This window comes from Aethalodelphis obliquidens, unplaced genomic scaffold (assembly GCF_003676395.1).
Source record: "Aethalodelphis obliquidens isolate GAN/ISIS:26980383/991018 unplaced genomic scaffold, ASM367639v1 scaffold3, whole genome shotgun sequence".
Lineage (NCBI taxonomy): Eukaryota > Metazoa > Chordata > Mammalia > Artiodactyla > Delphinidae > Aethalodelphis > Aethalodelphis obliquidens.
The window spans coordinates 20,958,481-20,979,234 of NW_020837947.1; the positions used below are offsets into that span (position 1 = coordinate 20,958,481).

Genomic DNA, 20,754 nt, shown 5'->3' on the forward strand with positions numbered 1-20,754 from the left:
AAGCACATGAGAGATACAGTGGAGGAACTCATTGACCCTTTTTGGATGAGTCAGGGAAAACTTCAATGGAGAAAACACAAGCGAGCCATAAAAGTGAGTGGGGATGAAAAAGAGGAAAAGGCAGGGAAAGCTGCCAGGCAATGGGAATACCATGTGTGAGGCCCAGGGTAGGAAACAGTAGAGAGGAGTAGGGAGGTGAGTCTGGCTGGACTCAGAGGGGAGTGGGGAAGTGGTGGGTTGTGAAACAGAGAGGGTTGTCAAAAGATTTAAGCATAATAGTAACATGATCACAGGCATTATCTTTTGCTTCAATTTGGATACCTAAATCTGATACCTAAGTGAGACATATACTTAATTTGTTGGTTGTTTTTAAGGATTGAAAAACATATATAAGGTGCTGAGCATAATGATTGGCATATTCTGGGAACTCAATGCTCTAAGACATTGGGGATATGCATTATATTTCTTTTTTTTTTAAACATTTATTTACTTATTTGCACTGGGTCTCAGCTGCGGCAGGAGGGCTCCTTAGTTGTGGAATGTGAAGTCTTAGTTGCGGCATGCAGGGATCTAGTTCCCCGACCAGGGATCGAACCTGAGACCCCGCATTGGGAGAGCAGAATCTTATCCACTGCGCCACCAGAGAAGTCCCTATATTTCTTTATTTCCGTAAATCATACCCAACTCAGATCTATCCACAAAGGTTACCCAAAAGACATTTTTCAGGATTCCTTCCTTCTCCTTGTATCAAACAAGAACTTTAGTACTTTTGCATTTAGGAAGATAGGAAGGGACTGTCCTAATTCTTAGTCCAAGGTCAGCTATAGCTTCTTTCACCTAGACTTCCAAGGCACCTGCATGTTGTGTCCAGGACACCCAGTCCCTACAGAAGCCATCCCTTCCATGTCCTGATTCCTTAGAGACTGTCAGAGAAGGTGCTAAGGTCCCCATCACTCAGCTGTCAAAACTCTCAACCCCATTCCCAGTGGGGGTGGAAGTGTCCAGCACACCTGGGGATTACATCCTTCTTAACTGAACTCTCAACTAAAACCAGTCGTTGATGGGAATGCAAAAGTGCACAGCCACTTTGGAATCTAGTTTGACGGTTTTTATAAAGTGAAATGTACATTTACCCTGTGCCTCAGCAATCCCATTCACAGGTATTTGTCCAAAGGAAATGAAAACTTATGCTCATGCAAAAACCTGAAGGCAAGTGTTCATAGTGGCTTTATTCACAATCTCCCAAAACCGAAAACAACCCTAATAAGTACATCCATACAATGGAATACTACTTAGCAATACAAATGTATGAACTGCTAGTACATACATCATGGAAGAATCTCAAAAGCATTCTGCTAAGGAAAAGCAGCCAAACTCAAATGGCTTTTGTACATTATTGTTCCACTTCAGTGACATTCTGGGAAAAGCAAAACTATGGGGGACCGAAAACAGAGCAATAGTTGCCGGTTGCTGGGAGCAGAGAGTGGGGATGACTTTTTTTGGCTGATGGAACTCTTCTATGTCTTGCCTGTGGTGGTGAGTAAACAACCGTTATTTGTCAAAAGGCATAGAATTGTATGCCAAGAAGAGGGAAATTTATTGTGTGTAAATTATACCTCAAGAAAAAAAAATCTTTCCTTCCCTTTTGGGACAATCCAGCCTAATTCTCTTGAATGGCCAAGACTTTCAGCAAACAGACCTGCTTAGAGGTTGCTCTGTGCTTAGAAATTTCTCTGGTCTGGAAGCCTCGTACTCACATACAGAAACATTTTTTAAATGTTAAAATGCTATTATATGGCTCCCAGGAAGCAAAGGCCCACCCTTCTGGAAGGGAGACAAAGTTCTCTTTTGTCCCTTCTTGATGCACCTCCAGTTGCATGGTGGTGGGAGTGGCAGGTGGAAAATCCGAAACAACCAAAACAAACAACAATAACAACAAAAACCAGAGGTCAGTTTAGGGGTTGTCTTTGGACTTCGCGATTTTTGTTTGTTTTTAAGCTTGAACTTCCAGAAGGGGGAGGAGAAGATAAAAATTACCTTTATTCCTGGATCAGACTGTCCTGCAGAGAAATAAGATAATGTAATTTCTCAACAAGTTTTCTGTTACATTCTATCAGGATGTGTTAGATCCATCCCAGGATTTGTTCTGAAGGCTGGGTCTGCTGGAGTGAGGGGGCAAGCTCCAGTGAGCTCATGGAGGAACAGGGAGTGCAGCAGGGGAGGCTGAAAAAAGTAAACCCACAAACAAGGTCATTGCTCACAGTTGTAATACTTTGTAGAAAATTAATCGGGTGATCTGATAGGAAACAGCTGGAAGAAAGGCTCCATTAGCTAGGATGATCAGGGAAGGCCTTTCTGAAGATGGGACCTTTGTACAGACCTGAAAGATGAGACATCCAAGGTACCAAGAGCACAGAGGGTGCCATTACAGGCTGAGGGACCAGCAGATGTGAAAACTCTGCTGGAAGAATAAGCCACAGAAAGGAAGCCAAGGAGGCTGGTATGTAACGAGCAAGTTGTCTAGGATGGGAGGGTAGGGGGGTAGGCGGTGGTAAAGGTGACCCAGAGAGGGAAGGGAGGTCCAGACCCTCCACTAATTCATGTGGAATGAAGTCAGTGAAAGGTTTTAAGCAGGAGAATGACATGAACTGAATTACATTAAAAAAAAAATTCTGCATTTTTTTTTTAATGCAAGTACTGATGGGTTGAGGGGGCGGGAGGGTTGAGAAAAGCAGTGAACCAGGGCTCACTGCAAGATTTTTGGCTTGAAAATAAGTGGTAAAATTAGCTGTTTTTTTTTTTAAGGGACAGAAATGAGGAAGACTTGTTTCGTTCAATATTTTTTAGATGAGACAAAGCTATAATAATTAAAATAATTTGGTGCTCGTGTATTAAGAGTTGTTAAGACTTATTTAACAGGTAAAATGCACCAGGCATCCCTGTAAGTACTTTGGATGTATAACACATTTAATCCTCACGAAAAAACCTATAAGATGGGGACTCAGTAGCACTATTTTAAGGATGAAGAACAAAAGCACAGAAAGAGTAAGTAAAATGTCCCAAGTCCAAAACTCGGAGGTAGTCTGGCTCCAGAACCAATGCTCCAACTGCATACCCCTACCCATCCCAGGCCAATGGAACGTAATGTGGAATCCTAAAAAGTCCCCAATACACCTAAATCTTAGTCTATCATAAAGGTACCATCACGTGGGAATCAATGGGAATTAGCCAATGAACAGTGTTTGGAAAACTTCCAAAGTATTTGAAAACTACTTTTTAAATCTTCCTTTGGCACATTCACTAATACACTAAATAAAGACAGATTAAAAAGGTAAATGTTGAAAAAAAAAACCACACACACAAACGGTAAAAATTTAGAAGAAAACACGAGATAGAAAAGCACTGTTTAGAAATGAACGTAATGGAAGAAATCACAAAGAAAAAAAATCAATAAGTTTGACTTCATAAAAATTAAAAACCATAATGCAAAACAATTAAGAAACAAAGTAAAAAGTAAATTGCCTTCCAGAAGTATTGTATCCAATTTACATTATGGTTCAGAAGATGGTATCAATTTATACCCTTCCTGCAGTGTTTGAGAGTACCCATCATACTTTGCCAGCGTTGGCCATAAAATTAAAAAAAAAACATTTTCTAAATTGACAAGAAAGAAAATGGTAAGCGTTTGTTATTATAATTAGTATTTTAAAATGGTAATTCAATCACCTGTTTGATATCTTTATTGGCCATTTGCATTTCCTGTTTGTGAAATGGTTGTTCATGCACTTTCTCTGTTTATCTGCAGGAGTTTTAGCCTTATTGATTTGTATGAGCACTTTACAGACCAAGAAGAGTATAATTTTTTTCACATTTGTAGAAAATGTATTTGCCCAGTTCATTGTTTACCTTTCAGTTTCTGTCTCACATTTTTTGGAGGGGGTGCTATTGTTAATGGAATAGTCTTCTTTTTCAAGCCAGTTGCTGTGTATACAGGAAAGCTATTGATTTATGTATCTCTGTAACCTGGTACCTACTAAACTCTTTTTAGCTCTAAGAGTTTTTAGTTGATTCTCTCTTGGGTTTTGGGGGTCTATAATAATACTGTCTAAAAAAAGAAGGGAGGGATGGAGTGAGTAAAGGAGGAAAGAAAAGGGCGTGGGGATGTTTTCTCCTCCTTGCTAATAATAAAACTCTTATTTAGGCTTGTTATGTTTTTTTTTAGCCAGAATTTCCAGTAACTTTGGTGATAATAAATATCAGGGTTTTTTCCTCTTAATCTAATGAGAATATCTCTAGAATTTCACTCTTAAGTATGAAGCTGTCTTTTGATTTGATAGAGATATTAATAATTATCATAGGAATCACCCTTCCAAGTTTTTTTAAAGCATATATTGTGGCAGGATATTATTCCTATCTACCAAAGATGGTAACAGAAAAGAAAGCAAAATTTTAAACTTCATGCAGAAAACACACTAGCAACACTATGTATTGGGATAGCCAAGAAGTTCGTTTGGGTTTTTCCATAAGATATTATGGAAAACACGAATAAATTTTTTGCCCAGCCCAATATTTAGTTTGGCTGAGTTCAGGGGGAAAAAAAAGTCCTCCTCAACTTTATTCTATGTGTTGTGGACAATTTTTTAAAAAATAGTCTCTTGGTTTTCCTTTGGGCAGTACTCCTTTTCCCTTTAAAAACAGAAGCAAAAACAAAAACAACTTCACTGAAGTTTAATTTACATATAATACACTGTACCCATTTAAATGTATGATTTGATGAATTTTGACAGATGGACACACCAGTGAAACTGCCACAATCAAGATACTGACAATTTCCATCACCCCCAGAAGATCCCTCCTGCTTTTTTGCAGTCCATTCCTCCCTTTGTCCACAACCCTGGGCAACCACTGATCTGCGTTTTTGTCGTTACGAATTTGTTGGCATTTTCTAGAATTACCCCCACTTCTACAAAGGTAGATGTGGCCCCTTGAAAGGTAAAGAAACTTGGCTCTCCTGAAGGTAGCCTCCCTTATGGAGCCATGGGTCCCCTGGAAGCACTGAAGATAATCTTCCTTCAGGAAATTAGTGAGTAGCTCTAATATCCGTGGTCAGAGAGGGTTAGTTAGACCATTTGTGTTTTGAGGGTTTACAAGGAAAAGTTTTCCTATTCCTGGCACTGAGTTCTTATTCCCTGGGAAGGAAAGCAGAACAGATGTTCCAAATCCATAAGGGCTCAGACTCCAGAACTAGTCATGATGCAGTGGCCCCCAGGATTCTGGAGATGGCCGTGTGTGTGAACTGAAGGGACTGAACCCAGGGAGGAGGGCATCTAGGCAAGGAGAGAGATGGCCACTCAGGTGAGCCAAAATTTCTAACTATAAAGACCTATCATTTTGAAAATCCAGACATGGACTCCTAGGCCCTCTGGGAGATAGCTACAACGTACAAGCCAAAAGAAGGGACCATGGAGAGTTACTACCTTGAAAACCCACGTACCAGTACCCTGGGAATTTAGGGAGGCCCCATGTGTGATTAGTTTCCTATTGCTGCTGTAACAAATTAGCACAAACTTAGTGGCTGAAAACAACACAAATCTCTTATCTTACAGTTCTGGAGGTCAGAGTCCAAAATGGGTCTCAGTGAGCTAAAGTCAAAGTGTTAGCGGAGCTGTGTTCCTTCTGGAAGCTCTAGGGAAGAATCCATTTTCTTTCATTTTTCAGCTTCTAGAGGCTGTGAGCATTCTCTGGCTCCTGACTCTCATCCACCTTCGAAGCTAGCGGTGACCAGTCAAGCCTTTCTCATGATGTCATCCCTCTGGTTCTGACTCTCCTGCGTCCCTCTTCCCCATTTAAGGACCTTTGTGGTTACACTGGGCTCACCCAAATAATCCCAGCTAATCTACTTATTTCTTTTTCTCTTCTTTTTTTTTTGGTCATGCCACATGACATGCGGGACCTTAGTTCCCAGGCCAGGGATCAACTCCGTGCCTCCTGCAGTGGAAGTGGGGAGTCAACCACTGGACCACCAGTCCCTAATCTTCTTATTTCAAGATCAGCGTATTAGCGACCTTAATTCCATCTGCAGTCTAAATTCCCCTTTGCCATCTCTTGTAACATATTCACAGGTTCTGAGGATTCGGAGTGAACATCCTTGTGGGGCTGTTACTTGGCCCACCACATGATGTAAACTGAAACAGCTGACTACAAAGACCTACCACTCTGAGAACCTATGTACAGGTGTTCTAGGCATGCAAGAGATGGTCATGCGTGTGAATTCAATGAGTTAGCCATGGACAGGTGACCATCATGAGAACCCAGGCACCATCAGCCTGGGCACTCAGGAAGATGGCTATGTGTGGAAGTAAAGCATGTGGGAGCATCCTCTCTTGAAGAACCCAAGGGGCCAGCCCCAAACATGCCACAGCACGGAATTATCGATAGAATCGTTTAACTCTGTAGGGCAGTTCACAACAAATTTCATAACCAGTACAGGAAGTAGCAAGAAGCAGGGCAGTAGTGGGCAGTCCAACAACAGTGGTCTCCCCACTGGAATGTGGAAGCTGGACTTATGTCTTTTTGGATAGCGTGAGTGCCTACAACAGCTCATGTGGAAAGAGGGAGATAATAAGCTTTCTGTCAAGAAGATAAGGGGGTATTGAGGCAGAATTAATACAAACAAGCAAAACACTATGAACAAAATTTTAAATAAAGACAGGATCCAATCTTGCACTTAAGGGAAAAAAAAAAGAGTAAGTGAAAAAAATCCTGTTATGCTGAGGATGAATCCAGACATGTGAGAACAAGTTTCAACATTGTGGACAAAAGTAAGGCAGCCCTGTGAGTTTCTCATTTATTATGCTGCTCAGTAGCTGATATAAAAGGATTTAGCCATGGCTCTTACCTTCAAAAATAAGCAAGATTTCATAGTATTGATAGTTTCTGGAAAACTGTAATGAATGTTCCTTTTTTTTTTTTTTCGGTACGTGGGCCTCTCACTGTTGTGGCCTCTCCCGTTGCGGAGCACAGGCTCCGGACGCGCAGGCTCAGCGGCCATGGCTCACGAGCCCAGCCGCTCCGCGGCATGTGGGATCTTCCTGGACCGGGGCACGAACCTGTGTCCCCTCCATCGGCAGGCGGACTCTCAACCACTGCGCCACCAGGGAAGCCCCTGAATGTTCCATTTTTATAATTCCATTTCCCTTGTCAATGAGTAGCTACATGGATTAAATTTTAAATTTCCTGTGAAGAAAATTGGGAAAACACATAAAATATAGAGAATAAATCTTATACGGATATTCGAGGGAGTATTTTACATTTTGGAATGAACCTTTGAGCAGTTTTGTGGTCAGATAATGTGGGTTTTACTGATCTTTACAGAATGAATGACATTCTTTCTGGTAAGTTCCCAAGGTATCAATATTTATGGATGAAGAGACTATATTGTGAAGGGAACTGGGATGTGGTCCCCATCTAGAGAGCTTCCAGGGATTGCAGTCATGTGTATTACACACGCCGCCATCTTTATTCCTCGATAAGAGACTCTACAGATAATACTATGCCAATCTGTCGGGCATGGCATCTCTTCAGATGAGCTACCACCTCACCACTGCACGCATTATCTTCTCTATTTTGACCAGTGTGTCAGGATAGAATCTTTGATAGCGATACAGGTCTCACCTATGTAGCCTCACGTGGGGCTCTGATCATCTTGTCAGAAGATTGCAGCAATTTCTTCTTCGTCAGACTGTCTGCAGGACTGACTCTTGACCTTCTTAGTGTCTTCAGCTACTGCAGTGAATAGCCCTCAGGGCTCTAACATGGATAAGATCCTATGCCTACCTCTTGTGAAAATTGCTTGAGGCTTCTTGAGTCTTCCTTACAGGTCTTGCCCTTAGATTATTGCTTAGAATACCCTCACCCCAGTGCCTTCCCTCCCACCACTCAAATGCTCCACACATCTCTCTCGCAGCAGCACCTCATCATTGCTCACCTCTGTGGATTCCTTCTCTCTTCACACTGGACTCTGGTTCTTGAGGGCAACAGAGTTTTGGAAGCTTCTTATGGGCTGGCTTTATATCCTGGGCACCTGACCCATGCTGTTGGCCTCTGTCTGAAATACCTTTGCTCCCACTGTCTGTCTACCTAATTAACTTACTCATACTTGAGAAACCTCAGTTCAAATTTTAATTCCCCAGGGAAGCCTTCTCTGACCACCAGACTAGATTGGGGTCCCCTGCCATATGCTTTCATAGTAGTCTTTATTTCATAGCATGTACCCCAGTGTGCAATATTATATTTGGGTCATTTGTTTAATGTCCATATTTCCCACTAGAGAGAAAGCCATACGAGGGAAAGAACTGGGTCTGTTTTCTTGCCATTGTGTCTGCCAGGCCCAGCTCAGTGCCTGGCCCAAAGTCAGGGCTAACTAAATATATATTGACCTAATGAAATAAAGGAGTAATGACTAAATGAATGAAAGAGTGTTTCATTAAAATAATAACCAGAGTCCAGGTAGCTCTCCTCAGTTTAGCATGATGGTCAAAAACATGGGCCCTAGGCAATTTAGGCAAGTTATTTAGGCTCTCTGTGCCTCTTATCCTCATCTGTAGAATGGGGATAATAAAAGTGCCTTATGAGGATTTAATGAAACTGTATGTAGGTATACAGATCGACCGATAAGTAGATAAATATCCATATATGTATCTTTAAATATTTAGAAGAATGCCCAGCATATAGTAAGCGCTAAACAGCATTTACCAAACCTTAAAACTCCCACTCCCTGCGATGACCAGCACGTTCAGCCATTGCTATTCTAATGCACTTACCCTGGCTCGCATTAATATCAATATTTCATCTAATCTCTTTGTATATTTTTAGTGCTTCTTATCCTCTGTCTCTACGTTCTCCAGGACTGACTTATCTATCGGTGTAGCAGGCACAGGGCCCAGGCCCATAATACTTGTAGAGACCCACAGAAATGTTTTAATGTCTTCTAAAATCTGAAGGGGCAAAAAAAAGAGCTTTTAGGTTAAAGAAAAATATTTTAATATATAATATGAATATATTTGCCTTTACCCCAGCATAGTCATAAAATATATGCTTTATTTGTTTGTTTGCTTATTTATTTTTACCGAGGAGGAAGGGGCCCTTGAAGGCAACAGTGTCCAGGAAAGTCAGAGTGCAGCCCGGCAGTTCTCAGCCTGACACTGCACCAGAGCCTTCACTCTTCAGTTAGAAGAAATGAGAACAAAAATACCACCATGGCTGTGTCACAACTTTTGTGCACCATCTGAACGGTTTCTGGTAAGGGCAGGCAGCTCCTTGAGAAAGCACAGCCCTGGCAGTAGGTGATCTTGCTATTCTGGGTCTACCCTCTGAAAGCACATGCACTCCCCTAGAGCCGGGCTGCAGAGAGGACTCTGCTCCCTGCCGTCCTCTCTCTCCCACTGCTTCCTCAGCCCTCCCGCACCTCCTCACCCACAGGTTTCCTGCCCACACTCACCTCTTTTCCCATCTCCCCTTCGTTCACTTTCCTCTACCCTGGCTGGCTTCCTCTAAAGCACACTTTTTTTTTTTTTTTTTAACATCTTTATTGGGGTATAATTGCTTTACAATGGTAAAGCACTCTTAACCTCCTCTTAGCTTTCAGCATCCTTCACCTCCTGGACGCTCCCCTGTGTTTCCCACATTGCTTTGTTTCTTTAGCAATGCTTTTGGGTGCCTCTACCTTACCCCTCTCTTCCTTCTTGTCACTCATTATTCTTGCATGTCGTCCACTTCTCTTTGCATTGTAGTTCCTTTTGATTCCAATTTCAGGCACTCTTTATATCTGCTGCTTTATTTATTTATTTTATTTTTTAAGAGCTCTGTGCTCTTAAGTTTTTTTTTCTTTAATGTCTCCTTTCTCCTTTTTGCCCAGTCCTTTTTCAGTTTTCTGTTAGTTCCTTTTCTTTTTTTCTGCTTCCTCTTCCTCTGAGGATGTGGTCCCTTACCTCTCACCTAACCAGGGCTGTGGAAACTCCACCCTCTGCTCTGATCCCCACAGCCAGAAAGGCCACAGGAAAGGAGACTTGATATATGACAGAGACCTCTTCTTCCTGAATTGGGCCTCCATGCACAGACACTAATTAGATCATTAAGTTTTCAGTGAAGACATTGAGAAGGAGAGAAATAGAAGGCAAGTGGATCGCACATTCTGATGCTTGGCTGTGTATCAGGGTCATAAAATTACCCGGGCCACCCACTCTCGTCCAGAGAAAATGTGGCTCCTTTGTTTTGTTAGTAGTCAACCTGCTTGCCTTGCAGACCACCCAATTGCCCCCACCTCCCCAGCCCCCCACCAGTTGGTTGGTGAGCAAAACTGATTGTTCAATCTGGATTACAGGTAGACAAATCCCATAAATTAGCCTCTTTAGCAAATATTTAGGCTCCCCTTTGGGTAAAAAAGCTCAGTATCTCAGATGCTTCTCCATTCCCTGCTTCTCCTTAAGGTGGCAGGCTTAGCTGTTGTTCTCCAGGTGCTGGGAAGAAACATGGCATCCCTGCCCCTTCTGGTCTTCGGGTGCCAATATTTGTCCTGTTGATGTTCCCAGATGAAGCCTGAAGCTGCTATAATTCATGATCTGGTCTCTGTCAGCCCACCTCAGCTCTCAGTGGTAAGCTGGAGTCCTCTGAGATATGACTGTGAGCCCCAAATCCTTGGCACAGAGGCCCCAGGGAACCACTGGAGCCAGATTCCCTGTTAGGTTCTCTGCTACCTCTGGGTCCTGTCTGTATCACTGGAGTATCAAGGTCACCCAGGAAATCTACAAGCAGCCTCTCCTGTCTAACAAGGCTCCATCTACTTAAATTTGCCTGTCAGCCTACGAGGCTTCCTCTCAAGTCCTAAGTGGGAATCGGGAGAGAAATGCCCCTTCCCTTAGTCACCCCTTATTTATCTGACACATATAATAATAATAGTCTGTACTTAGATGAAGCTTAATATGTGCTTTGCGTGGTTTAATTCTCAGAACCCTATGAGGAAGATGTACTATTATCATTCACATCTAATAGGTGTGGAAACTGAGGCACAGGAAGGTTGAATGACTCCCTCAGGATCACAGAGCTCTGGAGTCAAGGGTGGAGCCAGAACGAGCATCCTGGTGGCCGAGCTGCAGAATCTGTCCTCTCAGACTCTGAGCTATGCTGCTCCCCTGCCTCCTCTGAGCCCCTTGGCCTCTTCCCTTCATTCCTCCTTCTGCTCCCCGCCCCCAGGCCAGAAAACGGCAGGATTTTATTTGCCCACGTCATATGCTCTCTCTACCCTGAAGCTGGTTTACTTACCATATAAAGAACGGCGTGGGTTTGGTTTGTTTTGAACACTTTTCTTCTGCGTTTCCAGAGGGCGGCTGTATAGTGATGTCACCCGTGAGGCGAACGTTTCATTCTCCCATTGTCCACTTCAGCGGAATTCTGGGAACTGCTGAGACTGGCTGGTGGCAGCCATCCAACTCCCATATGGAGATCCAGAATGTGTCCTCGAGAGCCTCACTCAGATATCAGCTCCACCCTCGGCAGCTCACTACATCCCGGAGGACATCAACAGCGTGACTGCATCCTCCGGCAGCAACAGAAATTGACCAAGCCTGGCTGGGCTGCCCTGTCCCACTGGGAGACCAGGAGCAGTGACCATGGTAAGCACCCCGTGTACCTGCAGCTGCCCAACGTGTGGCTGCCGGCCCTGGTGGCTCCACACTGATGCCCACCCGTTGCTGCAAGGGACAACTACTTTATCCTTCTACTTTCTTCACCTGGCACCTCCAGGTGACCTCAGACAAATAGGATGGGATCGGGGCTCCTTGACCGTGTTGCCCACTGGGGCCCAAGGTTCCCCAAGATGAGCCAAGCACACCTGGAGATCTATTGTTTCTCAGATATCTGGATCTTCTATCAAAACCTTTAATTACATAGTTTAAGCCTTAGGGTGGTGTGGTTCTATTGCTCAATTAGCAGTAGCTTTAAGTGTGAAGACTGCAGCTCTGTAAAGCATTATCACAGAAAGTGGGAAGCACCAGCTCTCCATCAGCAACCGTGTTCTAAAATGTTTCATAGATTTCATCCTTTTAGTCATTTAACAAGTATATTTTGAACAAATCTCTTCATTTCCAGACAGATCTATTTCTTATTCATTCCAAATTCTTTATCAAGGATTCCCCACCTGGCATTCTAGGATTCTTATGTGTCCTCAGGGCACTAAGGAAGGCCTTTCGTCTGTTTTCAGTATATCCTACAGAAATTGTACTTTTATGATAAGGTTGTAAAAATGTTCTTTGCCTTCAAGTGAAATGATAAATGACCCAGTGGCATTTATGCAGATCAGAAGGTCTGATTAGCACTCTTTAACTGAAATACATGGAAATGTAAATAACTTATTACATGATAAAAGAAATTGGTTTGGAAGATGGAAACATTCAAAAGGTGAGGTTCACACGTGCAAAGGATGCTTGATGAGAAGACAGGGCCCCACTACTGCCTTCTCACCATGGCTATGTCTACTGTCCCTCTGAGAGTTCACAGTCTCATGGTCACTGTGAAAAATGTCTTTTATGCTGATTATACAATTGTCTGTTTCAAGGGACATCAAGGCACAGTGACTAAAGGGCCATTTTTTTTTGTTTTCAAATATGCCCTGGAGGTTCAGGGGCCACTGAGGTACTGGATCATTCTAGGATCAAAGACTGGATCATAAAAATTGTCACCCCACTTTATCACTAACTGGGGCTACTGCGATAGGTAATGATGTTCAGTGGATTCTCAGATCCCTCTCTTCCAGGAGACCCACAGCCTGGAAAGACTGGGGGCCCTTATGGCGGAGCTGTAGTTCTGGGAAGCCATTGACACTGCATCGAGAGGGTAAATGTCCTTATACCTGGGGTGACAAGTGGTTGCTGCCACTCCCATGTCTTTGCAGAGACAGGAGAATGAGGGCAACAGCTACTTAGCGTCATTTCCTTCTTTAATACTTTAATAATACTTGTTAAAAGGAAACAAGCAGTCCCAAATGGAGTCAATTGTGCTAAACCCCACCAAGACTTAATATCTAACTCACTGTAGTTTCAGCCTCTCCCAGGAGTGGAATTTTAAATCAGTCCGTCTGAAACTTCCTGGTCCACACTAGGGAGGTAATCTGCCCTAGACCGCCTGCATTCCCTTAAGGAAAGGTGACCTTACCTGAAATAATCCACTCTTTGAACTTCCTTGTCCCACCCTCTTTTTGCCCATAAAAATCTTCTATTTTGTACAACTCCTTGGATTGCCTTTCTACTTGCTAGATAGGATGCTGCCCTTTTATGAGTGGTTGAATAAAGCCAATTCAATCCTCAAATTCACTCCACTGAATTTTGTTTTTTGAACACACTCAATAATTAGAACCCTGATTCATTGAAGGACTTCAACAGACGTGCTGCTCCGTGCCAGGCTCTGCCGTAAATTCAGGACTACAGAAAGGCAGATCACTTCCTGTCCTTGGGATGCTCACACACAGCCTCATGGGAAATGAGATCTGTATCCTAGCTACAAGATAATCCATGGACTGCTATATTAGTGATTGGAATGAGATATTAATGGGAACACACAGGAGGGAGTAAAACGTCTGGGAGGGAAGGTGGTGACAGAAAGCTTCACAGAGGCACTGACATTTGAACTGGCCTATGGTAAAATGAGAGGCAGTTTTCTATGGGAGCAGATGGGGTGGGGATTCTGGCTCTACTCTGTAAGCATTTAAGAGGAGAAGACAATGAGCTTTTGATGACCTCCCTTTGAAACAGGAGGGAAGGCAGCAGGGCACAACCTTTAAAAGAAATGACATAGCCCTTGAGGATATGACAAAAACTGGTTAGACGCAGTTGGGCCCAAGATGGCGGAAGATTCGACTTCCAGTGGACCTTGAACCTCATTATACACTCATTGTAATAGATTATCATATACTAAATGACACACCCACAGGCACCATGACAGTTCCGAGGCTGACCATAAAAGGCCGAAAAGTGGACGGTGGCCAAGTTACTGGAAATCCCCGCCCCTCCCCCCAAATAGTTGGAATAATCCTCCCACTCATTAGCCTATGAAATTACCCAGCCAATAAAAACTAACCACCCCATATTCCAGGGCCTCTCACCTTCTGAGATGGCCCACACTTTGCCTGTGGAGTGTGTTTCTCCCAGGGCCACTCTCGCCTTTTAAAATGGGCCGCATTCTGTCTATGGAACGTGTATCTCTCTAAATAAAACAACTTCTTACCTATCACTTTGCCTCTCGCTGAATTCCTTCTGCACAGAGACATAAAGAATCCGAGATTCAGAAAGTCCTGAAACCTACTGTGCGATTTCAATTAAAAGACAGTGGGTTCAAGTCCCGATCTGAGCTTTGGCTGGTTTTGAAGCCCATCTGAGCTGTGCAGTTTCACCTTGATTAATCATTCCAAGTTTCTGCCTTCTTTCCCAAGCCAGCAGATTTTTTTTTAAAGGAACATTTATTTATTTATTTATGGCTGCGTTGGGTCTTTGTTGCTGCGTGCGGGCTTTGTCTAATTGCAGCGAGCAGGGGCTACTCTTCATTGTGGCTTTTCATTGCGGTGGCTTCTCGCTGCGGAGCATGGGCTCTAGGTGCGTGGGCTCAGTAGTTGTGGCATGCGGGCTCAGTAGTTGCGGCAGACAGGCTTAGTTGCTCCCCGGCATGTGGGATCTTCCCAGACTAGGGCTTGTTGGCAGGCAGATTCTTAACCACTGCGCCATCAGGGAAGTCCCACCAGCAGATTTCTTAAACATTCGTTTCACTGGTTTCACCTGTCTTAGATCACTTTGTTTTCTACTGCAGTGGTTTTCAAAGTTTGATGTTCAGACCAGCAAAATCAGCATCACCTTGAACTTGGTTAGACACGCAAATTCTGGGGCTCCAACCTGCATTGCAAACTCCTGGAATTTCACCTGATACAGACTCAAGGTTGACAGCCACAGTTCTAAACACATCCAGGACTCTGGGGAGTGGGAGCGGGGTGTAAAATGCAGAGGCTGAGAAGGATCTGGGTTTTTCGGTGCCACCGGCCAGGGAGGGGTTGGACGACCCGGCTGAGGTTCCCGCCTTGGGATCCAGGTCCACGGTTCCACCCAGGCTGGTCTCTAGCGTCTCCTCTGGCGGTTTCTAGAAGGAGCTGGAGGTTGAGGGGAGAGGTGCTCCCACAGGTCCCTGAACCAGACTCGTTTTTTCTCTCCCAAGCGGATTGACTAGGAGGCTTAGCTGAGCAGCCTCAGGGCTGGCTTTGGGGTAATACTGGCGTCCTTAGTTTTGCAAGTGAGCGATGCAGGCCTCCTGTGGTCGTTCTGTTCCGGCGCCGGGACCGCGGCCACTCCCATCCCAGAGAGGAGGGTGCCTTTCTCCTAGGACAGCTTGGTCAGGTGACCTTGGCGGCTCTTACTCAGCCAGGGACCCGGAAGGACGAGGGATCAGGAGGCCGCGCGCGTGCGGGCAGGACGGCGGGCGCGGGGCCATGAGGTCCCCGAAGCTGCCTGGGCTCGTACTCTCGCTGCTGCTGCTGCTGCCGCCGCCGGGTCCAGTTGGCGGCGCTGCGCGCTTCGACCCCACCTGGGAGTCCCTGGATGCACGCCAGCTGCCCGCCTGGTTCGACCAGGCCAAGTTCGGCATCTTCATCCACTGGGGCGTGTTCTCCGTGCCCAGCTTCGGGAGCGAATGGTTCTGGTGAGTGCACCTCCCTCCGTCTCCTCTGATCCCGCTTTGCACCCCACTGGCCTCCAGCCACGACCCAGATCCCAGCCTATGCCGGTTTGTTTTGCCCCCTAGTCAGTTTCACCTCCCGCTGTTTTAGCGGTGTTTAGCATTTCCGGGTGTTAAATGAATAATTTACTGTGTAAGTGGTTCGTGCTGGGTGAACACCGAATTTTTCTTCCGTGTGACTGCAAGAGTTGTCAGACAACTGATGTGACTGGCTTCTCAGCTTCTTGATAGCTGCACTTACAAGTTGTAGTTATCACTCTGTAGCCACCGAATGACTAAGACAGCAGGAAAGTAATCGACTGTGTGGGGTCATAATGTGAAGCGTGAGCCTGAACTGCCGTCCTTGTCCTTAGAGAATCAGACACCTTGTCCCGTCGCTGTTCTGCTGCTACCTGTCAATTTTTAGTTGTTCTGCCATGAAGTATGGTTTAAACATAAATTCATGGGTATGTGAGACTTCTGTTCCTTTGGGCATTCACTGGCTCTTTAATGTTAAAATGTTACCACGTGTGGCTCAAGAAACAAACAAAAAGTTCTAGAATGTTTACCCCAAAAAACCCCAATTATTAATAGACTGCTATGTGGAAAGTGCTGCACAAAAAATTGCTCTGTAGCTTTTACGTTGAGATCTATGTAAAAATGTGCATGTAATCCCTTACAACTTTGCAGTGTCTCACATACTTTCCTGATTAAATACCTCAGGTATTTTAAGTTCTTCAAGATAGAAATGGTATATATATAGTATACATATATAATATATTCCTAGTGAAATAAGAAAATAAACAATGAGTATTTAAACCTGCTTTATACTATATACATAGTGTACAACAAATTTAATATATACAATATATGTTAGATACATCAACTGAAAAAAAATACCCTATGTGAGAGTTGTGAATTAAGTTTTATTTGGGGCAAAATGAGGACTGAAGCTTGGGAGACAGCCTCTCAGAGAGCTCTGAGGAGCTGCTCTGAAGAGGTTGGGGGGAGAGATCAGTATATATGTGACTCTGGCGAAGGCGGATACGTGCAATCAAGCACACATTTTGGCAGAAGGTTACCGCTTGTCACGAGAAGGGTGCTGCTAGTCACGAGAAGGTTACCGCTAGTCACAAGAAGGTTACCGCTAGTCACGAGAAGGGTGCTGCTAGTCACGAGGAGCAGATTCTCCCTTATGATTTTAGTGCTTTTCTAGATATGAGAAGATGCAAGAATTTGGGCTCATAAAATCTTCTCCTGAAAATATCTAATTATCTGAAGGGCTGTTCTGCCAGTTTTTCCCAGAGCACAGAGTGCCTCATTCCTGATCTCCACCCTGAACTCCTCCCAGGGTGTGATGAAGGTCAGTGACTTCAGTGGCTAGCGACTTCATTCTTATAGAACCAGATGGCAAGTGACAATTTCTAGTTGGCAGATACAATACAGAGTATAAACTATATATTGTATTAACGTTATACTATAAACATTGTACCACTTTCTATAAAGAGACTTTCTGCAACCAGTAACTCTTCTTATTCAGTTAGGCCAGTTGATGTAAAAGAACTGTATAAACTATGGAGTACTATTCATATACTCTTTTGGAATCAACTTCAAAACCAAGGGACTCTTTCTTCCCATAACTTGTATTACCAAATATATTTGCTTCAGGATGTTATAAATCTTTCTTTGCAAGTTTTGTGCTGTGAGGCATTTTGAGTTTAGTTTTGAAATGTTTCAGATTAGCAAGGTACATCAATTAACAGATTTTTTCCTCTTAAGATATAATAAATTATACTTTAATTTGCCATTTTGTTCAACTGGGAAGATTAGGTAAATATACATTTGGTGCTGGGAGAGGATTTGATTGTTAACTGAAACTAGTGCTCTGTGCAAAACAGCTAGTTTTGAGTCATCTTATTCTTTGTAATGGTTAACTTTTTATTTTCTACAAATGAACACAAAGTTGATTGTTTTGACCTAGGACAATAAAGATAATTCTCATACAAAACAGAGTATATTTTTGATGGTCTGGAAGTGCAATAACCCTGTGGAAGATTCTTTAATTATCTATAGTTTCCCTTTGTGTCCCCTTTAAATCTCTGCTCCCCACCCCAATTTGTCCTGGAGCCATCAACAGTAGAGATGGGTATATCTGACTGTCCTTAATGGCAGTTCGAAACCAAATATAAATTATGGGCTGTTTACTGTAGGTGCCTCTTCTCATCTCTATTAGTAGGAAATTTGAGAAGTGACTCTAGACTATAATAGAGAATGCAAGTTCAAATTAGATGTGTTAGGAAAAAATAGGAATCTCTTATCTTTTAACTTTCTGACTGTCCCAGTTTCTCTTTTGTAGTTCGATTTAAAATGTAAAAATGCATCATGTATCAATTAGGATACTTTCACTTCAAGGTATAGAAAACCCAAATAAAAGGTTTAACAATAGGGGTTTGTTACTCTACATAATGAGAAATTTAGAGGTAGTTGGCTCATTGATGAAATCAAAGACCTAAGCTTTCTGTCATCCTCAGCCTGTTGACTTGTCCTGTCATGGTCACATGATGGTGGACAGGCATCACTTCATACAACCTTGTCCAAAGGCAAGTTGTATCTCTTTCTATTAGAGAGGAAACCATTCCCAGAATCTCCCAAGTTGGCTTCCCCTCAAGTTCCATTGGCCAGCTTGGGTCAGGTTTCCATGTGGTAGGTGTGATGGAAACTGGGAAAGTATGTATCTGACTTTTGGGCAGGTAAAGAATAGTGCCTGTGACATATTATGTCCTTCAGTGAAGGCTTCTCAGTGGGATGAACTTCCTGATCATCTTTGGGGATGTAATGCTGATTATGGATTTACTCATCCCTTAGAAACACTCTTATGAAAGGAGTGGTGGAAGGAAGAGTAGAAGATGGGTCAGAGATGGGGCCTGCATCTATTTCATGAGCATAATATTACTGCCACGTTTATCTAAAAATTATGTTTTCGATGTTGTTTTCCTCCTGAAGCTTTGCTTAGGCAGTTTAGGCCCCATTGCTCAGAAACCATGCATATAACCAGTGACTCCTTGAAGGCTGAGTCAATATATTAAAATAACAGCATCTTCTTAATTTTACTGTCATCTCCTCCCCCACTTGTTCTCTGCTAGTGAATATAATACATTTGTGTTACGCTTTATGTGCTTTTTCTTCTTTTGAAGCCTTCATCACTTATGTTACAAAGGACTAACTATGTAAAGATACTACATGTTGCAATTTAAAAGTGAAGAATTAAGAGCAAATGGGTGGCTGTGTTGTCTAGAATGTTCAGGTTGATGAGCTGAGTGGAGTTCACAGAGGGATAGATGGAAAACTATGGAAGTTTACATAAGCTTTCTTTAAGGTGAAGTCAAACTAAATGGGGAAGTGAGGAAGAGAATCTTGGTAATATGTGAGTAAGGGGGATTTAGGAAAGGGAGCTGGGGCAGTTACAGGTGACCCTTGAACGACACAGGTTTGGTCCACTTTTATGTGGATTTTTTTCAATAAATATACACTTGGCCCTCTATATTCGAGGATTTCACATCTCTGGATTCAACCAACCTCAGATGGAAATTTTCATCCACGGTTGCTTGAATCCACAGATGCCGAAACTGTGGATATGGAGGGCTGACTGGATTGGCTGACTGGGCTGGCCAAAAAGTTCCTTCAGTTTTTAAGTAAAAATAAAAGACACATTTTTCATTTTTACCAAGAACTTTATTGAACAACATATTCACTGTTTTGTTCCACTACTTTCTGCCATTTTTCAGGCAACTTCATAATTCCATCTTCCCAAAACTTTTTATCTTTTTGAGCAAAGAACTGTTCCAGGTGCCTTTTACAGTCTTCCAGGGAATCGAAATTTTTTCCATTAAGAGAATTTTGTAAAGACTGAAATAAATGGAAATCTGAAGGTGCAATGTCTGGTGAATATGGCGGATGAATCAGAACTTCCCAGCCAAGCCATAACAGTTTTTGCCTGGTCATTAAAGAAACGTGTAGTCTTGAGTTATCCTGATGGAAGATTATGCGTTTTCTGTTGACTAATTCCAGATGCTTTTCGTAGAGTGCTGCTTTCAGTTGGTCTAATTGGGAGCAGTACTTGTTAGAATTAATCGTTTGGTGTTCTGGAAGGAGCTCATAATAGAGAACTCCCTTCCAATCCTACCATATATACAACATCACCTTCTTCAGATGAAGACTGGCCTTTGGTGTGGTTGGTGGTGGTTCAATTCGCTTGCCCCACGATCTCTTCCATTCCACATCATTGTACAGTATCCACTTTTCATTGCCCATCACAATTTGTTTTAAAAACGGAACATTTTCTTAATGTTTAAGTAGAGAATTGCATGCGGAAATATGGTCAAGAAGGTTTTTTTCGCTTAACTTACGTGGTACCCAAACATCAAAGTGATGAACATAACCAAGTGCAAATGATTTTCAATGCTTGATTTGGATATTTTGAGTATGTCGGCTATCTCCCGCGTGGTATAATGTTGATTGTTCTCAATTAATGTCTCGATTTGATCACTATCAACTTCAACTGGTCTACCTGAGAGTGGATCATCGTCCAGTGAGAAATCTCCAGCATGAAACTTCGAAAGCCACTTTTGATACATTCAATCACTCACAGCACCTTCTCCATACACTGCACACATCTTTGTGTTTTAGTCGTTTTTTTACCTTTCTTGAAATAATAAAACATAATATACCAAACATGTTGCTTTTTTTCTTCCATCTTTAATATTAAAATGTCTACACAAAAATTCACCAATTTTGATAAGTTTTTTTTTAAATGCACGCTGATATGACAGCTGTCACAATACAATCTAATTGTTTTGAATGAAGTTAAAGACAAGGGGTACTAGCGCCATCTTACAGAAGAAAACAAACGAACTTTTGGCCAACCCAATACTATGCCATTTTATATAAGGGACTTGAGCACCCACAGATTTGGGTATCTGCTGAGGCTCCTGGGACTAATCCCCTATGGAT

The 20,754-nt window shown here is 42.9% G+C and overlaps 1 protein-coding gene across 7 annotated transcripts in view; it reads left to right on the plus strand.

The window, feature by feature from the left end:
* The first annotated feature begins 15,273 nt into the window (after window positions 1-15,273).
* Window positions 15,274-20,754, plus strand: part of FUCA2 (alpha-L-fucosidase 2) — a 60,583-nt gene continuing 55,102 nt past the window's right edge. For 2 of the 7 annotated variants that reach the window (XR_003428328.1, XM_027084715.1), the window contains exon 1: window positions 15,296-15,729. Coding sequence is in view for 3 of the 7 variants with exons in the window: in XM_027084715.1 (XP_026940516.1) it covers window positions 15,332-15,729 (398 nt within the window). In the remaining 4 variants the exon portion in view is untranslated. Of the gene's footprint in view, window positions 15,730-20,754 lie in introns of all 7 variants that reach the window. The other 5 variants (XR_003428331.1, XM_027084735.1, XM_027084725.1 and 2 more) reach the window with 4 other exon arrangements.